The sequence below is a fragment of the Python bivittatus genome, unplaced genomic scaffold (assembly GCF_059951505.1).
Source record: "Python bivittatus isolate LINGU-HERP-01145 unplaced genomic scaffold, Pbiv_v1 ctg000020_np1212, whole genome shotgun sequence".
In the NCBI taxonomy this organism is placed as follows: Eukaryota; Metazoa; Chordata; class Lepidosauria; order Squamata; family Pythonidae; genus Python; species Python bivittatus.
In genome coordinates, this window is record NW_028277030.1 from 114,578,086 (window position 1) to 114,597,737 (window position 19,652).

A 19,652-nucleotide genomic window follows, 5' to 3' on the forward strand; every position below is an offset into this window, starting at 1 on the left:
TTTTGAGCAGAAACCCTCAGTAGAATCAGATCTTATTAATTTTTGAAAAGGAAACCACAAGGAAATTCCAAGGCTGCAAACTAGATTGGATAGTCAAAAAATATCCTGGAAGAAAACAACAGGAAACTAGTTCTATATTGTTGCTATGCAGAATAATGGATGATTCCATGAAGTCACCAGGAGTTGTGTGTCTAAAATGAGTCTTTTTTTTGTTTTCTATGTTGGTGCTTCTCTTTTACTATTATTTCTGATAGATACATACAGGTACTCCTCAAGTTACGACCATTCGTTCGGTGACCATTCAAAGTTACAGCAGGGCTAAATGGTACTGACACCTGGTTCCCAAAGTTACAGTCATTGCAGCACTCCCACAGATACGTGATCAAAATTCAGGCGCTTGGCAGTCCGCCCACACTTACGACTGCAGGGCCACTTCAACCCACATCTGCCTATCTCCCCCCATCTCTGCCCTTTTGGCCCCCTTCACTCTGCCCCGGCTGCCCTGTGCTCCACCACCCCAGCTAACCTTTGCTGTTTTCTTGTTCCTGCTGCTAACCAAGCGTGCCCAGCCTGGCCCTTCACTAGGCAGCTGCTGGCCACATGAGGCTTTGTTCCTGAGCTTGTGCATGGCAGTTTCCTCATGAGACCTCAGGAAGAAGGCCTTGCATGGCCAGCAGCTGCCTCACAGGCACGCCTTGTCAGCAGCAGGAGCAAGAAGACAGCAAAAGTCATTTGAGGCAGCAGAGCACAGGGGCCTCAGAGTGCAGGGCAGCAACGATGGCTGCAGATGGGGCTTTGCACCATGCTGCTGGCTGGGCTGGGCTATGCACTGTGGTGCTGGGCTGGGCTGGGCCAGATGCAGCTTCCTGGTGCAGCTACGGCAGCTGGGGCTTCCTGGGGCAGCTGTAGCTTCATGCCACACTGCTGGGCTGAGGCAGCTGTAGCTTTGTGCCATGGGGCTGGGCTGAGCCAGGGGGGCTATGGCTTCCTGGGTTGGCTGCAGCTTTGCAGCGCGCTGTTGGGCTGGGGAGGCTGCGGCTTCACATTGCGAGGCTGGGCTTAGCTGGGGTGGCTGCAGCTTCACAGTCCCAGAGCTGCGGCATGCCAAGAAGCCCCAGAGTCATGGTGTGGCAAGCAGCCCCAGAGTCACGTGGTTTTGGGGCTGCTTGCTGCCCCATAAGGCAGGGTACAGGGCAGCCAAAAAGGCAGAGATGGGGGAGAATAAGCGGTTGGGGGAGTTGAAGGGGAGGCAGTCCCTTACCTTGGAAGAACCAAGGCTTGGGGCTGGAAGGGACCAAGCTGGAAATGGCTTGGATCAGGATGGGTCCTTGGCTAACGACCTGAAGGATTCTGTTAACAACAGCATTGGGGAGTGCTGGGATTGCTGTTGCTAAGCGATGTGGTCATGTGGCATTGTGCTTTATGACCGCATCACTTAGTGATGGAAATACTGGTCCCAATTGCTGTCGTAACTCGAGAATTACCTGTAATATAATAGCTCAAAACATGTTAGGTTTATTTTAAGAACAACACTGGGAAACCTACCTTTGTAGTCTCTACCCTGATCTGTGTATATACAGTATTAAGCAAACATATATATTTAGAGTTAAAGAACCATGGAAAATATTATTTTTATTCAATACAATCCATATAAAAATCAAGGAAGAATAGAAGAAAAAATGGGAAAAAAGTTTAATAACTGGTATTTAAGATAAATAGCAATGTTCAGTACAGAAAAATGTTTCAATAACCTTACAGGTATATCAGTAAATTATGCAAATCAAAATTCAGAAATTGTATCCAGTGTTAGCAAGAACAGAAGGCAACTTAGGCAATCATTTTTTCACTGTCTCTGTATTTGCCTGAAAACTTCTCAAAAGGATTTGAAAGTTGGGATGTATATCACTTTGGATTTGAATGCAAAATATTTTGGAGTACCTGGGAGCCTGAACAGAATACCTGTCTACCTTTCCTTAAACGAAATGCATTTTCTTTTGAAGGCTATGAAGCATCTTTTTCCACTAAAACATTGCCTATTTTGAAGAGTGGCAGCGGACAAGTGTTAAATTTGTGCTGCTGCATACCCTGAAACACCTTTTTGCCTTCAAATCCAAGTATTATACAGCCTTATTAGAGAACTCTTCTGAGCCACAGGGACAAAATTGGGAAATGTTGAAAGGAGAAGAGAAGGAGTCATTATATGAGTTGTACTTTCATTCATAAAAGCAGAGCTACAGCTCTAGGAAAATACACATATCATAAAAAGAATAGTTTTATGTTATGTTAATAGTTAAAACAACTGAGAAAAGAAGCATGTAGTAAAAGATCCAGGAAAGGTCAAATGGATAAAGTATGGTTATGATACGACACCTCACCTTTTTCTGGTTTCTTCTTACTACTCACTTCTTTTGAAAAATATTCTGAGTCCTTAGTCTTTTCCTTTTCACTTTTCTTTGAAAGATCAGATGCTGCATTTTCTTCCTGCTTTGTCACAAGTGTCTTGTATTTCTTTCCTTTTACTTTATGAAAACGGTTTAGTTTTTTAGATCTTGATTCTGGCAGTTCTGGTGTTTGTTCCTCAGTTGCTTTCAAACTCCTGAATGAAACACTATGCACTTCTTTAGTGTTTTTGAAGTCAACTTCTGGTGATTTTTGTTTTACTTTTTTATACAACTTTTCATTAGATTGGTTTGATACTGTTTGTGACTGTCTATCTGGTTCTTGATTAAGACATTCCTCTGGCTTATAAGTACTGCAATTCTGTCTAACAGCTTTTGATACATGTTTTTCTAAGTAATTACTTTTGCATTGTGCATGTTTTACATGTGACTGACAAATTTCTGTCTCATTAACAAATTCTTTCAGTTCAGAAACATTTTTCTGAGAATCTACTTTGCCTTTACTAGGACAAAACTCCCTACTGTCATCTGTACATTTTTTTGAAGAAGTGCTTTGTGTGTGTTTTTCTTCTAATATACATTCTTCTCTCACAAAGTTTTCTTTAATATTATTTAATGATGTTATTTTTTTATCTTTATCTGCTAGAGATTTATCTTCTTGCACTGTAGTTGTGCTTTCTGTCCGAAAACTGCTGAACATGCTTGTTACCTGCTCTGTAACAGAGTCAGCTACTGTGTAGCTGACATCACCAACAGCACTAGTAAGATCATCTACAACATTACTTAATGTGTCAACCAGAGAAGACACAGAAGGAAGACTCAGATTTTGTTGAAAATGTTTGAAAAATGCCATATTTCAATTGTATATTAATATTTTGCAAGAAAATTGCAATATTGTGAATGTACCACTCCTGCAATTTATTTACCTTTAACCAAAGGGCAGTTAAAATTAGTCTTCTGATTTTATAATCTTAAAAGTAATAAACAGGAACAAATATTTTCTTTATGAAGCCAGAATCAATTATTTTCTAGGATTCTTACAATATTATAGTAAAACATGAACTACTTATAACATAACCAAATATTTAAAATATTGAACAGCAGGTGTTGGATTTTACTCTACACCTGCAAAGGAAAAGTTTAAAGATTTAAATAATATACTAAAATGTATATATTTTGGGCTAGTACAAAACAATAATCTAATTAATAACATGCATTCCCTGCATTTTTCTACTATAAAGAACTTATAAAGCATGTCCTAACATGGACTTTATTCCAGACTGCAAACATTCTAGAGGCATGGATATGATCTAAACAAAAAAAAGCCTAGTTAAATTAGTGGATTTAAGGAAACTGACGTGTTGTGATCATAGAATGAATCCTAATTCGATTAAGGGCACTGTCCATTTGGGACTAACTTCAATAATTTCTGGTTGCACTAAATATATATAAAAGGCAAAACCTACCCACTCTTCTCATCATTTAGAGATGGTGTTTTGGGACGCTGCAGCAGCATCCAGTCCAGGGCTATGATATCATTTTTTTCTACTGGCACATTCAGTACTCAGAAAGGCCAGTGTATCAGAAGGGAAATAACCCAATAGCTAATCTGAGCTTCAGTTGGACCATCTGGTCTACCTCTAGCTTTTCCTCATTTGAGGAATCTATAAGAACATTCTCCCTTATACCTGGGAAAGTACATTTGTTCTGCTATACATTAGTATGATGGTATAATTTAATTATTATTAACTATATTTGGGACAGGTAAACCCATGTGCTTTTTCCTCAGTGTTAAAAGCTCAACTCTTAAACTAAACAAAACGAAATAATTTCCCTAAATAAATAATTCTGACCAAGCACTACAGATACATTAATAAAAATATTTAGGAGTTTACAAGTTGTTTTTATTTCAGCCAGACTTTCATTCCATAATGTGTTACTGCTCTAGAAGTTTCCTGTGTCTTTAAAAATCATACATCATAGAATTTTAGACTTACGTAGTTTGTCCTGTGAATTTTTTCTGGTACTGTATTGGGAATTGAGGTCTGGGAGGCCTCCAATATTTTCAAAACACATCTTCTTGTTAATATACAGAAAAAGAATCAACAGCAGGATGATAAGTACCCCAACTGCTGACAGAAATCCAACTGCCTCAGGAGATACTAGAAGAAACAAAACCATAATCAGACTGGAAAGCCGACACATTTTATAATAATCAGATTATCACACCTCACCCCAAATTATTTGCAAATACATAATAAGACCTACACTCTGATTTAAATACTTAAATCTGACTTCACTACCAATCAGTGACAAACTGCTGACTCTTATTTTAGAATGCCATCAATTATTTCTGTATATAAATTCTATCAACCAATCACTGAAGGCAGATATCCCTGCCAATGATCCCAAAGAGTAGTTGGAGCCAGACTTTTTGCACCATGATCAGAGGTCTCCAAACCAATTGGCTGTTTCTGGCTGGCTTCTGCAGATCCCAGTGCCATACCCTGGACTATAGGATCAGAGAAAACAGCAAGTAGCAATTTTAGGACCATCAGAGCTAACAAGCCAGCTATATGTAGAACTGTATGTGGAGCTGTTCAGGAAGGAGGAATATGTTATGTTCAAATCAAGGCCAGGCTGAAAGGCAGAAAAAAGGCAACATTTAGTTCCTATACAGATAGCCCTTGCTTAACAACGGTAATTAGGACTGGCAACTCTGTTGCTAAGTGACGCAGTCATAAAGTGTGATGTCACATGACCACACCAACTTAGAACAGCGGTTGCAGCAGTTCCAGTTGCCATCGTTAGGCGAATCCTGCACAGTCATTAGGTGTGATGTCACATGATCACCATTTGCAATCTCCTTCCCCATTGACTTTGCTTGTTGAAAGCTGGCAGCGAAGGTCACAAATGGCAATCATATGACTGCGAGCCAGTTGCCAAGCACCTGAATCGCAATCATGTGACCGCAGGGAGCTGTGACAGCCACAACTATGAGGACCAGTCGTAAGTCTCCTCATTCAGCAACATCGTAACTTCAAATGGTCACTGAACCAGTGGTTGTTGAACAAGGACTACCTGTATAACCAATCGGAGAGAAAAGACTTCTGAAGCCCCAAGATTCCTGGACTGTGGAAATAATTTTTTTTTAGAAAACAATTCAACATGATTTTTAAAATTTAATGGTTTTATGTAATCATAAATCCAAAGTTTACTCCATGATCTGCTGTTGCTCTTTGTATATTCAGATGGTAGCAGTAGTTAAGAGCTACATGAAGCACTAAATCAGGGATATGCAACTTTTTTCTGGGCATCTGGAGAACAAAACTGAATTTTGATTCATTTATTTAGCTACAATTAAATATAATTAACATAATTACTCTCCAAACAAAAAAAAAAAATACACATTCCAAGCTACAGTTTGATAAAACTTTAGAGATCTTTGGGAGTGGTAACTAAAGCTTTTGTGGCTGCATGTAGTTCTAGATCCTCAAGTTATGCATCTCTGCCCTACAGACCTAGATACCTTAAGGATTGTCTTTTCTCATATGAATCATTCTTCATATTTAGGTAGGGACTTTGCTTCATACTCTTTTTCTATTAGAAATGCAGTGATTGACTATAAAGGGCAAATCTTTTCAGTTACTATTATTTCGTAATATTATTCTGTTTTGCCCAACAATAGCTGAAGTGATTTGAGCACACTACACAGTTTCTAACATACATTTTAAAATCTTTAAAAATGTATAATATTGTTTGTACAAATGTCATTAAGTTCCATTTAAGTGAAAGTTAAGTGAATTTTCTTAAAGACCATTAAGGGCACAACTATTATTTGACCCCTTTGACATTTTGCTAGAAGCTTGGCTCCAGTTTAACCAGAGCTCAATTGTTTTTCCACTACTAAAAGCTGTAATACATATTTGAATGAGGTTAGGAAGGAAGTTTAAATCTGATCCTTTTCCCATGAGAAACTGACACTCTGGGATAATCCTAGTTTGAAAATAGCAGGGAAACAGCAAAAAATTGTATTGATATTCTGGATCAGCTAGCAATTAAACAGTCTTTCAAAATATTCACTATTGCAAGTTGTGTTCCTATCAATATATACAGGAATCCTGCTCATCACAACTAGGATCAAAGCATCATTGATATTATTGTAGAAATCATATTTAATGCAATTAAAATATTAATTATAAACCTGTAATCAAGTATATTTACCTGTATAGTCCTTTGTATAAGCGCTTTACCTAATGCTCTTTGGTGAGGTTAAGGGAACACAGGAAAGAGGATGTTCCTAAAATATGCAACTTTAGCTTCAGCTAGACCACTTTAATGACAAATGCATGCCTTTGGAAATTATCTATCTTGTACCAATTTGCACACATGGATCCATCTTTAAGGAGTATAAACAACCTGAATATAGAAGACATGACTTTACACTGATAGCTTTAATAAACCTATAACTTAATTAAGAAAAATTGCATCAAGCAACATTCTATTTCCAAATAATAGGATTATTAAAAAGGGATGAGATACAGTACAGTATCTTACGCTGTATACCATCTCAATATAGCATTAAGCATTTATGTTGGCATAAATGAAATAGAAACAGCATTAGTTCATTACAGAAAGGAGTGGTAACTCCTCATCAGTTTAAATGCAAGGAATTGATCACAATTATACAGATGACATTAACTGCATCTACACTGACATCCTAAGTAATGATTCAAAATAGCTTTAAAAGCTATTAAACTTTTAAAAAGTAAATGTAGGATACATTTTCTAATGATTATTAATCCTTTAAACAATTTTAACAAGCCTAGACAATTTGATTTAACATAGTTAATGCATACAGATAAATAATGATCAAGGATTTATTAAATTTTACTATGTCAAATCTTCTTTTGCAAATTAAAATAGAAAACATGCTTCTTTACAACAGTTTTTTAATTATACAAAATCAGTATTTCTTTCACACTTCAAATTTCAACTATACTGAAATGTAGTCCTAAGAATATTATTTAATAAGATAAAACAGCTAGAATTATATCTGAAATGTTTCCTTAACTTACATAAAGTGTTGACTCGCAATTTCCAATGGCATATGGCCCTGTATATTTATCTCACTGCATGTCATTGATAGTTTAATTATTAATGTTCTCAGTGAAATGTTATCTGCCTTGTGTACAAATGAAACTAATACGGGCTTTATCTGAAACCCATCATAGTCAATTAATATACTCATGCTTTAAAGGCCAATTGTATTTGAAAAGTTATATTTTTCAGGGCAGATAAAAATAACTATGGAAATCATTAAAGAAGAAATCTAGCAATTGGCAAGTGTAAAATGCAAGCCTTATTTACAGCAGTAGCAAACTTCAATTTTTATGCGTCTTTCTCTCACCTATGCAGTCAACAGGCTGAGGAAATCACACTTCTGGATGGGAGAAGTGATGGCTACCCATGTTGTAACTGACTAGTCTGGTCTTGGGCTATTGTCTGTAACATTGATAGATTTGGCTCTCATACAATGAGCTTCACTACAACTTACAATTTAGGCATTAAGCTAGGATCAAGATTTGAGATGATAGATCACAACAGGCAGCTGTGGAATGAAACCCTCCATAATGAGCCAAGGTGGGGGAGGCCAAGGCCCAGCCTGTCATGGAGACTAGTAAGGAAGCAAAATGTCATTGTTTCTCTGGACATAATGTAAAGACTTTTCTCACCCCCTCCTTCTATCACCTGTGACTGACGAAGCCCTTATTAACAAATTGGCAGCACACCAATCCATAGCTGACAGAGTTCTTACTATATTAATGAAATTGCATTAGCCCAAAATTCCATCTCTTACAGATCATAGTGTGTGCTGAGGTACTAAATATCAATGAATCAGTACAGAGATTTCAGGATATCAGGTGAGATATTCTTTTCTTGTCCCTGTGGGTTTCATAATCCCTCAACTCTGGCAAATATACATGTAGATAATGATGATAACAACAAAACAACAAAGTTAAAAACTAAGTGAAATAGCAATAAAAGAGTATCAAATTAGAATATAGAAAAATACAAATTAGATACATTAAAACCAAGGCAGTTCTAATTCTAAGAGAATGGTAAATACCAAGTGGGTAACCACTTTGGAATAAAAGCAATAGATAAACTATTGTTTAGAAAACCTAACAATATATAACTAATTAAATCAAGTAAAAATCAAGCAATATACAACAGCATTTACTACTGCTATATTTATTTATGCTCCAGCAATTATGAAAACAAAGAGGCTTTAAATATGGTTTATGCAAAAATGTAAAGGGCATTTGTATTGTTGAAAGGGCATGTTTTTTCATGGTAAACGTTTTTTTATACATTTCAAAAATCAGCCATTAGATGGCATTATAGATCAACTAGTGATTCAAAGGGATCCAGCCTACACTTTAAAAGGTTTTGAGTTCCCCAAAATTAGAGGGACATTCATCTTAATACCACAAATATTAGGCAAGATCAAGCTAAAATTAATATACATTCCTTTTGGCAAGGGAAAGATTTAGCCATTTGCTTATATCCCATTTAAATCAACAAGTCTTTATGCTTGTAATCCTATATAAATTTACCTGGAAGTAAATTCAATGAGATTTACTCTATCACTTACTATCACTATTTTACAGTGTTTAATTTTGGACGGATTATGACCATACAATCCTGCATTGTAAACATAAACACAGCTGTAGATTTATAAAATGGAATGTTACCTACTATTGTCCACATTAAACATTAATTCATGCAACAAGCATCTTATGGCTTATTGTTCTAATATTTAGGTTTCTAATTTCTTACTGTTACAAAATAACAATTTTTATTAAAAAGGGAGATTTCTCATTAGGAATCAGCAAACTAATACATAGTAATATAAACTTAAATTTCATTTATGTAATGAACATAACTGTAGAAATATATGAACATATAACTGTATGTGTATATAACTAAAGAATGACTCAATGACAATGTCCAAATCTTATTTAAAAGTATATAGAACTAAGAAATAATTGTTGTTTGTTTACTTTACAATACTTTATGCTGGCCACTTCAACATAATCTAGGCACCTCACAACAATCACACATTAATAAAATATCCTAACAATAAAATTACCATAAAACATAACACCCCATGGTCATTGCCTAATACTAAAAAAGATAAATTTAACCCCCAAGGGGAAAATTTCTTCAACTTATCTTCAAAGGCTCAACAAAATAAGATAGTTTTTACTTGCTTCTTGAATGTTGTTAAGAAGAGGGCTAGGAGAAGGAGAATTCCATAGTATAGTAACAGAGAAAGCACAAATCTGTGCTGCCATCCTCCAAACCAGTAATAATCTTTCCCATATAGTATACGCAAGATAGGAAGATTCTACTAGGAGAAGACCCTCAGTTTCTTAAGAACTGAAGATATGAGACACAAAGAGCTTTATAGGTAATAGCCAGCACTTTGAATTATACCTGAAAACCTACTGGTAACCAAAACAGCTCTCACAAGACAGGCATAATTCTACTGAAACCAGATTGGCTTATCAGTAATTGGCAGCTGTATTTTAGACCAGCTGCAGTTTCCTAATAGTCTTCAAAGACAGCCCCAAGTAAAACACACTAAATAATGTAGATCATTAGTAGCAGATAACCGTGAATTATACCCAGCATGAACTCTAATGTTTATCAGTGTTCAAAATAAAAACAATAAAATTATGTAATACAATGAAATGTTGGAAGAAATGGATAGTTATGGCCGCTTCATCAGAGAACTTTAAGGAATGATTATATCTGTATTAAAACATATTAAAATATGTTTAAAATTAAACATTTTAGATTATACAACCCTACTCACAATGCAAAGCTAGTTTATATATTACAAAACACTGAAAGGTGGGAGAGGTTCTACATGGCTGAGTCATACACTGCAGCAGGAAGTCTGTTCCTGAGAACCATATGGGATTATTAAAAATCATAATTATTGCAACAGTAATATAATTTGAGCCACAGTGTTATAGGTGATGTGAAAAACAACCATATTTTCCACTGATTTTATAAAGCCCCTATAGCAGATACCTAACATGTGATTGGATTTCATGATACAAAAGGATCAGGCTTCATATACATCAGTTAATCCAAACTAGTTAATTTTTTGTCATGGTGCTAAAATCCCAACTAAAATTATCTTAATTCTATGGGCAAAACTCTTTTGCCTTAACTCTTAGGCAAATAATCCAGATGAGTGTTTAAGAAACAAAACTCAAAATAGATGTAGATGCATCATGTCAAAAGTGTCTGCAGGACAAATGATAAATTTCATAAAAATAGCTATACCATATAAGAACTGAACTTCACCACAGTAAATTATAGATCTCCCAGCTGTAGTTTTTTTTCCAGTGCTGAAATCTTTGATAGTAGACTTGTTAAACTCTGTAATGTTCAATACTTTCCAACATTTTACTCTGAAATATTCTGAAGCATTAAATATTTAGAAGCTCTGCAATTGTGTCTGTGCACTAGTAGAACAGCATTTTTCAGTGAAACAGAATTAATTCTGCCCTCTCAAAATTTCTGAATAGATTTGAATAGGCAAGGAACAAGAGAAAAAGAGAAAGTTCTGTTCTACAAGTGGAAATCTATCCAAGCAATATTAGAATATATCCATATTTATAAAACTGTCTACTTTATAATAATCAGGTACAGATGCAATATCTAATGTTAATACATAATTAATTTCAAAAGAAATATTCAGCCATAGTTTTAACTAAGAAATATTAACTATATATATTTTTTCACATAGCCCATAAATTCCATAGCACAATTTAATGACTTTGCTGGGTTTTTTTCTTTTAAGATGTTACCTATATCAAAGGTGCTTGTAATGTTCTCTACCATCGTTCACACTCTCATGTGCTTTATTTACAATCAGCAGAAATTCTACAAAGTAGATGAAAAGGGGGAGGAAAAAGAAACTAAATTATTTCTTTGCTTCAAGTCCATACATTTTAATGATTGTGTACACAAACAATCCCTTTGTGTATTATGAACGTTGATTCTATTGAGCAAGTGACACTAATACAAAAACACAGTAAACATAAGCATGTATTAGCATATGATATAGTAGTGGAATAGCAACTGGTAATAGAGCTCAATTAAAATAATCAAGAGTTCATATTTTCTTAAAAGAGTTATAAACAAGCAGCTAACAGTCCGATCCTATTAATGTCTACTCAAATGAAAATCCTAGAGTTCCATATAGCTTATTTCCAGACAAGCATATATAGGAGAGAACACTGTGTACTTTAAAATATATCTCACTGTTCATTGGATCTTTTTCTCAAATAGATTGCACTAGACTGCTGATACAATTCAGTGGCACATATTTTCAGGTAAGCATGTGTTCATTTTTCCAGCATTTGTATCTCTGAAGTACCACAAATGATTTTTTATGAATATTAAATGTTCTCATCACTTTATTTGTGCAGTTCTTTTTTACAGTACTATATACATTAACTAGATTTTCCTTTCTATGTACCAAAGAGGTATTTTATGGTTCATTCCTTCTGTAAAGGAACCACTTTTCCAAATACCCTAAACAGCCCATGAATTTCACAATAGGATCAAGACAATATTTTATTGGGATCCATCAACTCTTATTTCTGTTAGACCATAATTTTTCGATTTAACTTTACTCATAGTAGCATAAGCAGTTTAAATAATGATTACTGGAAATCTATCATCTTTTATTTTCTCTAATACTCTGTTATTATTGCTTGAACCAGCAATTATCCTGCAAACTTTTTAGCATTTTCATGTGCACAAGTGACTGAAAAACCTTGATGATACATAATTTTCCCAATACTAATCACACTGCCACCAACTCTGGCAGGGCAAGCTATTGTATATAAACAGGGAGCAAACCCCACACTCAGTAGCACTGATGATGTTACCTAGCTGGATAATGAAATGTCTGCAAGCAAACAACCAAGCACCAAGGGTTCCACAAACATATAACTCTGGACTACACAGACCTTTAGTCTGATACAGCAGTTGTTATGAACTTCCATGTAGATGCCTGTGCCAGATGACTACAGTGTCATGGAGCTGTGATCACACTGTGTGATCACACCATGAAGCAGCAGAGACATATTTTGCATGATTGATAACATAGAACAAAAAAATGAGGCTTCTTTTTTAACCAAATGAATCAGTGCAATAAATCAATAGAAAACAGATTACTCCAAAGTAAATTAATATAGGTAGTATGTATGCTATCATGTGTAATGTGTAACCATAATGCGAGGGTGAGTAATATTTTTGATTAATGAGAATACCGATATTACAATGCTTATTGGACAAACATTGCAGGTATAATATTTTAATAATTCATACATAATTAGCATTAATTCACTTCTATTCCTTTATGAGTTAGCTGTGCATATATCTGGTGTAGAAATTAATGGACAAACCCACATTTTTCAACGTTCTTTAGCTGAGGCTCACCAGCAAGATATCAATGGAAATTCAAATAATCATGGCAAAGTTGCTTGTCTATTTTTATTGGTTTACATAATTTGAATTGATCACAGGGATAATATAGGGCTATCTGAACTACTGTCAAAACATTCAGTAACAGAATGGAGGGAACAAACATATCTGATTTCATTGATCATAACATTGGTATTCTTGATCCTGCTTAAAATACGTATTCTTAATCTTTTTAACAATTCTCAAGAAATGTACATAATTATTTTAAAAATTCATATGTTCATATGATATTATTTTAAACACCAACTTGACTGGCTGGAATAATTCCAACATTATTGTGATGGAATGGAATTATGAAGGCCAAGCTCAGAGAGATAAACATTTTCTTAGCTCGCCAGAACAGCGTGGGAGGAACAAGAGGATGAGACCGGCACCTCCCTGAGGAATTCAAACTGTTGTGGCTGGAGGACTTTGGGAACTGGGGTTTGAGTCTGGGAAGATTGGTGTCAGGCCTAGCCCAAGGAACTCCAAGAGACAATGCCAATTCAGTCCAGCTACGTTTATTAGCTACAACCTCTAGCAAGAATCTTCCCAGACTCAAACCCCAGTTCCCAAAGTCCTCCAGCCACAACAGTGTGAATTCCTCAGGGAGGTGCCGGTCTCATCCTCTTGTTCCTCTCACACGGTTCTGGTGAGCTAAGAAAATGTTTATCTCCCTGAGCTCAGCCTTCATAATTCCATTCCATCACAATTATGCCCTTGACAAAGCAAATCTACCCTCTTTTTAATATGGTGAAGGACCAACAAAACATACAATGCTTCTAGTATTGTAAAATAGGCCTAGTGAGCTTGTGTTTTTTTCTAGATTAAAACTGAAACTTTATACTGAATATAAAATATAACTATGGAGAAGGGGTGAATAACTATGGATTATGTTTCTATACTGCTAATGTACCAAAATTCATGGCGGTTTACAACTCACCACTAAAATATTCATAGTACAACTAATTAAACAGCAACAGTAAATAATTAATAAAATCTAAGTATTATTGCACTAAATGATAAAATACTAATAAATCATGATTATAACAACAACAAAGATGGCAAAGTTAGTCACCATATGCTCTTGCATAAAATCTGAATGGCTGTCAGTATGAAAGAGATCACAGTCTACGTTAATCAACAGCCAGGAACAGAATGGAATTCAATCCTTGTTTTCTTCTTTGCAAAATTCTGAGATAACTTCATATATGATACCACCTACTATATATTTTATTATTTAAATTTGTTATAGCTGCCCAATGTGTGATATAATTGTTATATTAAAATAATCTCATTACTCATAGAAGCCATTGTCCTGAAAAGCCCAGGATTTATTCACATATTTTGAATATATTTTCAACATACTTTCAATTATATTTGAAGGGGGAAGAATAACTTCAGGCATAACTGGGTTTGGACATACACCGTATGATCTGGATCCACACAACTATATGATTAATTATATTAATTAAACAAAGCTTAATAAGTGTATTGTCGAAGGCTTTCACGCCCGGCATACGATGGCTGGTGTGGGTCTTCCGGGCTGTGTGGCTGTGTTCTGGAAGTTTTGTTTCCTAACTTTTCGCCAGCACCTGTGACCGGCACCTGTGACCATCAACGAACTCAGCTCAATCACCAGGACGTGTTAACAGTTCACACAATGAACTTGCTAATCACCCCCAGCAGCCCCTCGTTAACAATTCAATAGAAGAAAAAACCCTGCCTAATCCCCAGGAAGATACACACAGATTCTGACACCAAAACAACAGCCACTCAGTAACCCAACCCACCCAACCCCCCCCCTTTCCGCCCCCCCTCAGATCTCTATAAATACCCACAAAAGGGTCACATCACCCTGGGCACAGAGAGAACTGCTCCTGTCTGTGCTCCTGCACTCTGAAGATGCCGGTCACAGGTGCTGGCGAAACGTTAGGAAACAAAACTTCCAGAACACGGCCACACAGCCCGGAAGACCCACACCAGCCAAAGCTTAATAAGACTCGTATTTCTTGAACGGTGTGTCTCCATAAATAGATTGAGGGGACTAAGATTAGAAGAAAAGGAGTGAAAAAATGCCACTGGGCAAGCTAGTCCTTTATTTCTGTAAAACAGTTTAATAAAGAAATAATTTTAATTTGTCAAATTTGTATACTATTTTTTCTCTACAGAATTCATAATGGCACAAACTCATAATGGCACAAGAAAGTGTTCTGCTGTTTTATAAGCAGTGAATAACTTTTCAGCGTCAGGAATCATAAATAGGTTGTACAATATGATAGGGACAACATGTAGGTTTACTTTTACTTAACCACCTAAAATTGATGGTATTAGGGACCCCACACTGAGGAAGGTATTAGGGACCCCACACAAAAACTGGAGGAAAAGGTGACACAGATCAAACTTGGGATATAAATTGTACATCTATACATTATATCCTTTGGTTACGTTGAAAGAGGTAGTATGATCTTTAGACATTCAGTACATCTACTTTCTATTCTCTAGCCTACACTGGCTATAGTTATGTTGAAATTTTCCACAAAATTTTAAAACTTAATTTCAGTAATATTTCATGGTTTCTTCAATTTTTTTTTTTTTTACTGATTTAGTGTTTTTAAGGATCTTATTATACTATATTTGGTGATGTTTGGGGAAAATGGGGTACATCAATTTGACCACTAATACTTTTCCCTTTACTGCCTTTAGGAGGGCCTTTGGTCAACCACGCCTTGCAGTTTTGGGCCGAGTGTCCCGCCTTACTGTAGAGATGTCACTTGGTAGGACTTTTTGGCTGATCTTTCTGACTGCTTTTTAGCCAGTGAACAGCTATATTCCCAAGTGGGGCCCCCTTCCTAGTTTCAGCGTATACAGAAAATTAGCAAGGTGAGTCAATAAATAATCCTCTGCCACTTGTAAATCTTGGTTACAGCTGTCTAGACAGTGTTCTAGAACCACCGCTGTACTATGGCAGGATGGTAACAAATTGCTCCAAGACTATGCAATCAAACACTTCCTGGGAAGTCAATGTGTCAGGAGACAGCCACTTTCTGGCAAGCTCTCAGAGCTGGTTCAAGTCTTCTTGACATTCTTCCTCTACTATGAATCTATACACTCGAAACCATTTTCAATAAATAAGCCTCCATATGGAAGTTGAACTGTTGCTGAATTGCAGCCTAAACCACTTTATAGTCAGCAGCCTCCTGGGGTGAAAGACTGCTAAAAGCTTTCAAGGCCTTCCCAATCAGGTTGAGAGCCAACCACATCATCCATTCTCTTTCCAGCCAGTGGCATACAGTAGCTATTCTTGCAAACATTGTTAAATAAATATTTATATCCTCATTCTCCCCCATCTTTGCCACCTTTATTTCTATGTGAGGTTGTGGAAGAAGAATGGCAGGAGGGATTAAGAAAAGGGCATCCTGTCTGCAGAGCTCCAAAACAGCTGACATCTGCTCATGATGCCTTGCTCATAGTGGCCTCTTTCCCTCTAGCAAATCTTTCCCTTTCCAGATGATTTTGGCATGCTTGTTCTGCCAGTGTTGTTCTGCATCATCCCAAGCTTGTGGCTGGCACATCATGGCTTGCAGAATGGCTATGATTAGATCCTGTCTGTGAGCTCTATAAGATAGACCAGACCAAGAAACCAATTCCATATTGGTCTAAAACTACTTTTATTGGAACAGCTATAGTAACAGAATCTTACAGGTCTGAATGTGCTTCCCCCACCCTCACTTTATCTTCATGTGAATTAGGGAGGGGCTTGTCATTTTCTCAAATTAGTTTCTTCGAAAGAACTCAAGCACCGCTTCTCTGATCGTTGCCTTGGTAGCAGGTCCTCCTCCTGTCTGTCAAGGCCATTCCCTATTCTCTCTACATCTCTGCCTATAAACTGGTCTGCAGATGGAGCTGGCTCCTTTAAAATTGGAGCTCAGGCTAGCTCATCAGAGGAGTCACCATTGTGATTTGATTTACATGCTGCATCTTTTCTGTCCATCTTCTCAGTCATGGGTAGCTGCTATTGCTGAACTTACTGAGAGAAAGCTTGATTTTTAGGATGTAGCTTTGCTGCACCCAACACACATTGCCTTAATGTATTGTCGAAGGCTTTCACGGCCGGCATACGATGGCTGGTGTGGGTCTTCCGGGCTGTGTGGACTTCAAGACCACGGCCACACAGCCCGGAAGACCCACACCAGCCACACATTGCCTTAATTTAGCACCCCAAGGGATCCTCTCTGATATTCTTTTCATGGGCCAGTTGCTTGCACTTTGTGGGTGGCCAACTAATTAGGCCTCTTCTTCATTCCACTGCTAACACCAGTGTGGCAGAGATCCTTGTAGATAGAAAGATGGGAGCTGACTAGTGAGTAACAGAAAGCAAACACTGAACTCTCCAAGATGTAGAGAACCTGCTAAAGTTTATTCCTCCCAGTCCCCTGAGCATTCAGGGGCAGACACTGAAAACAAAAACCAACAACTTAAAGTAGCACTCAAAGTAAAGTATCTAACCAAGAAAGTAAATGGATCTGGCGGCAGCAGTTTGAGGCTTGTTCTCTTGCTCTCACACCAACAGACTCAAGGCTTCCAGCCCCAGCTGCACGCATATAAGCAACTCCTTGAATAGTTTCTGGCCCTTTTGCTTCTTATGAGTAAGGCTTTCCAGCATGAGGAAGCAGTTATCTTCTTTGTCTGGGCAATGAGCTGAATCCCAGCCAGGCAGCATAGAAGGGTGGGGGAATTTGATACAGGCCTGATAAGGCTAATCCAGCTTTCTCTGTGAGTTTCTCTGGCTTCTACCATCTCCCTCAACCTTCTTCTCCAACTCCCACACCTGCCCTTTCTTCAGAGCAGCCTTTATGCTCAGCAGACACTGAGTCTGCAGGCACTCATACTCCACTGCTGTAGCTTACTCACAAGGTAGCCAAAGTTTTCCCTTCACCACAAAGTATTATTAATAAAATAATGGCTAAAATGACAACTAGATTAAATTTAGGCAAATTCTTGAAAATATGAATACATACCTGATTTAATAACTGTCCATTTACATATTAGCCAGTTCTTACATGAATCACATGCAATGAGGCAGAATTTTTAAGAAATATTTAAAATTATGTTTACCTTTTCTAATGCAAATTAGTTCATGTACACCACAAGTTCTCTCTCCACCTGTTCAAAAAAATAATATTGAGAAATAGAACTATGTAAAATAGGTTGCAGCAATATTTATACTCTTCTTGATTCTTACTCACTTCAATAATTATCTTATGATTTTTAAAAATAATTTGGAAAACCTCAAAAATTCAAAGTATAGTAGTTATCAATTCCATATCTAAAGACATTTTTACATGAGTTTCAAATATATAAATTATACCTTATATTGGACTAACCTGAGTCCTATGTAAGAATTTATGCAGCTTAAGTAAGCATTTATAGTATACAGAGCATTTTGCTGTGCAAGAAAAAGTTCCTAGCTAATCAAAATAAATTGTTCCATGTAAGCTGTAACTCAGTCAAAAACCATACAAACAAATATCTGAGGATCTGCTAATGCTGGCCTTGTTTAGTCCTAAATATTATTTTTAAATTTACCTGTCACGTTTTCTCCTTTAATTGCTCAGATATACAAAGAGAACAAGAAAGAACCGGGACCAGCTCTTAGTGATGCAGGATATGAAGAAATAAATAAAACCAGGAATATCATTGGTGTTGATCAGAATATTATAACTGGGATACAAAAATCAGGATGCCTATTCAATGTCAGCAAAGAGATACCGAAAACTCTTTGATGGCATTTGGGGTCATTTGCATTTTGAAATGCTAATATCTTAAGCCTGCTTTCATACAGGATTCATACAATTAATAAAAACAGTTATACCCATTACCCATAAGCTGTTTAAGCTGTAGGGGAAGAGCCAACAAACATGCTACAGGAATTATGGCTTTGAGCAGAGGTTCCCAAACTGTTTTGGTTCACAGCATGTTTAGCACCTCAGTAATTTTTTCATTGCGTCCCTAATGGTTCCCAAACAGTTCACTGCGGCACCCAAGGGACAGTTAGGACAGTACCATTTATTAAGTAGTAAAGTATCCCGTTGCACCCCTGTGAGTTCACTGCAGTGCCCCAAGGTGCTGCAGTGCACAGACTAGAACCCACAGAGACTGGAAAGATCAGTGTATACAGCTATACAGTAAAAATGAGAAGCAACAGAATGTGCAGATTAACAAAAAGTTGTGTGAATTTCTTATGCAAGCAACGTATTGCTTAAGATCTCACAAAGAAGCATAGTCAGACAAAAGAGGGAAATAGAAAATGAAGGTTTTAGAAAAGGCAGTGGATACAAGTTCAGATAGATAATGTAAAACATATAATGGAGCTAAATAATGTAAAGAAGAGGTTTAATCTTACTGATTAAAGCAAGGCCTTTGTGTATATCATGCTATAATGTGGAATATATTAAGTATATAACAGCTGATTATTCTTCTGAAGAAACTTTACAATGAACTAAAAGCTACTGTAAGAACTTAAATTGGATAGACAGAAAGATTCAGAATAAGAAAGATAAGGATGCATATTGTCCCTATATCTGTTTAACTTGTGCAGAGAATATATTGTTAAGAATGGTGGACTGGAAAAGATGACAGTTGGGATAAAAGTTGTAGGACAAAACCTTTTGAGATAAACTGATGGGAAAAAAG

The 19,652-nt window shown here is 36.6% G+C and overlaps 1 protein-coding gene across 2 annotated transcripts in view; it reads right to left on the reverse strand.

Annotated features, from left to right (window-relative positions):
- Positions 1–19,652, reverse strand: part of SYT14 (synaptotagmin 14) — an 85,369-nt gene that overhangs the window by 61,062 nt on the left and 4,655 nt on the right. Inside the window, exons 2-3 of one of the 2 annotated variants that reach the window (XM_088147196.1) lie at positions 18,075–18,122; positions 4,397–4,561 (exon numbers count right to left, since the gene is read on the reverse strand). In XM_088147196.1, coding sequence (XP_088003322.1) covers positions 4,397–4,561; positions 18,075–18,122 — 213 coding nt within the window. Of the gene's footprint in view, positions 1–2,375; positions 3,253–4,396; positions 4,562–18,074; positions 18,123–19,652 lie in introns of those variants that run through there. The other variant, XM_088147202.1, reaches the window with a different exon arrangement.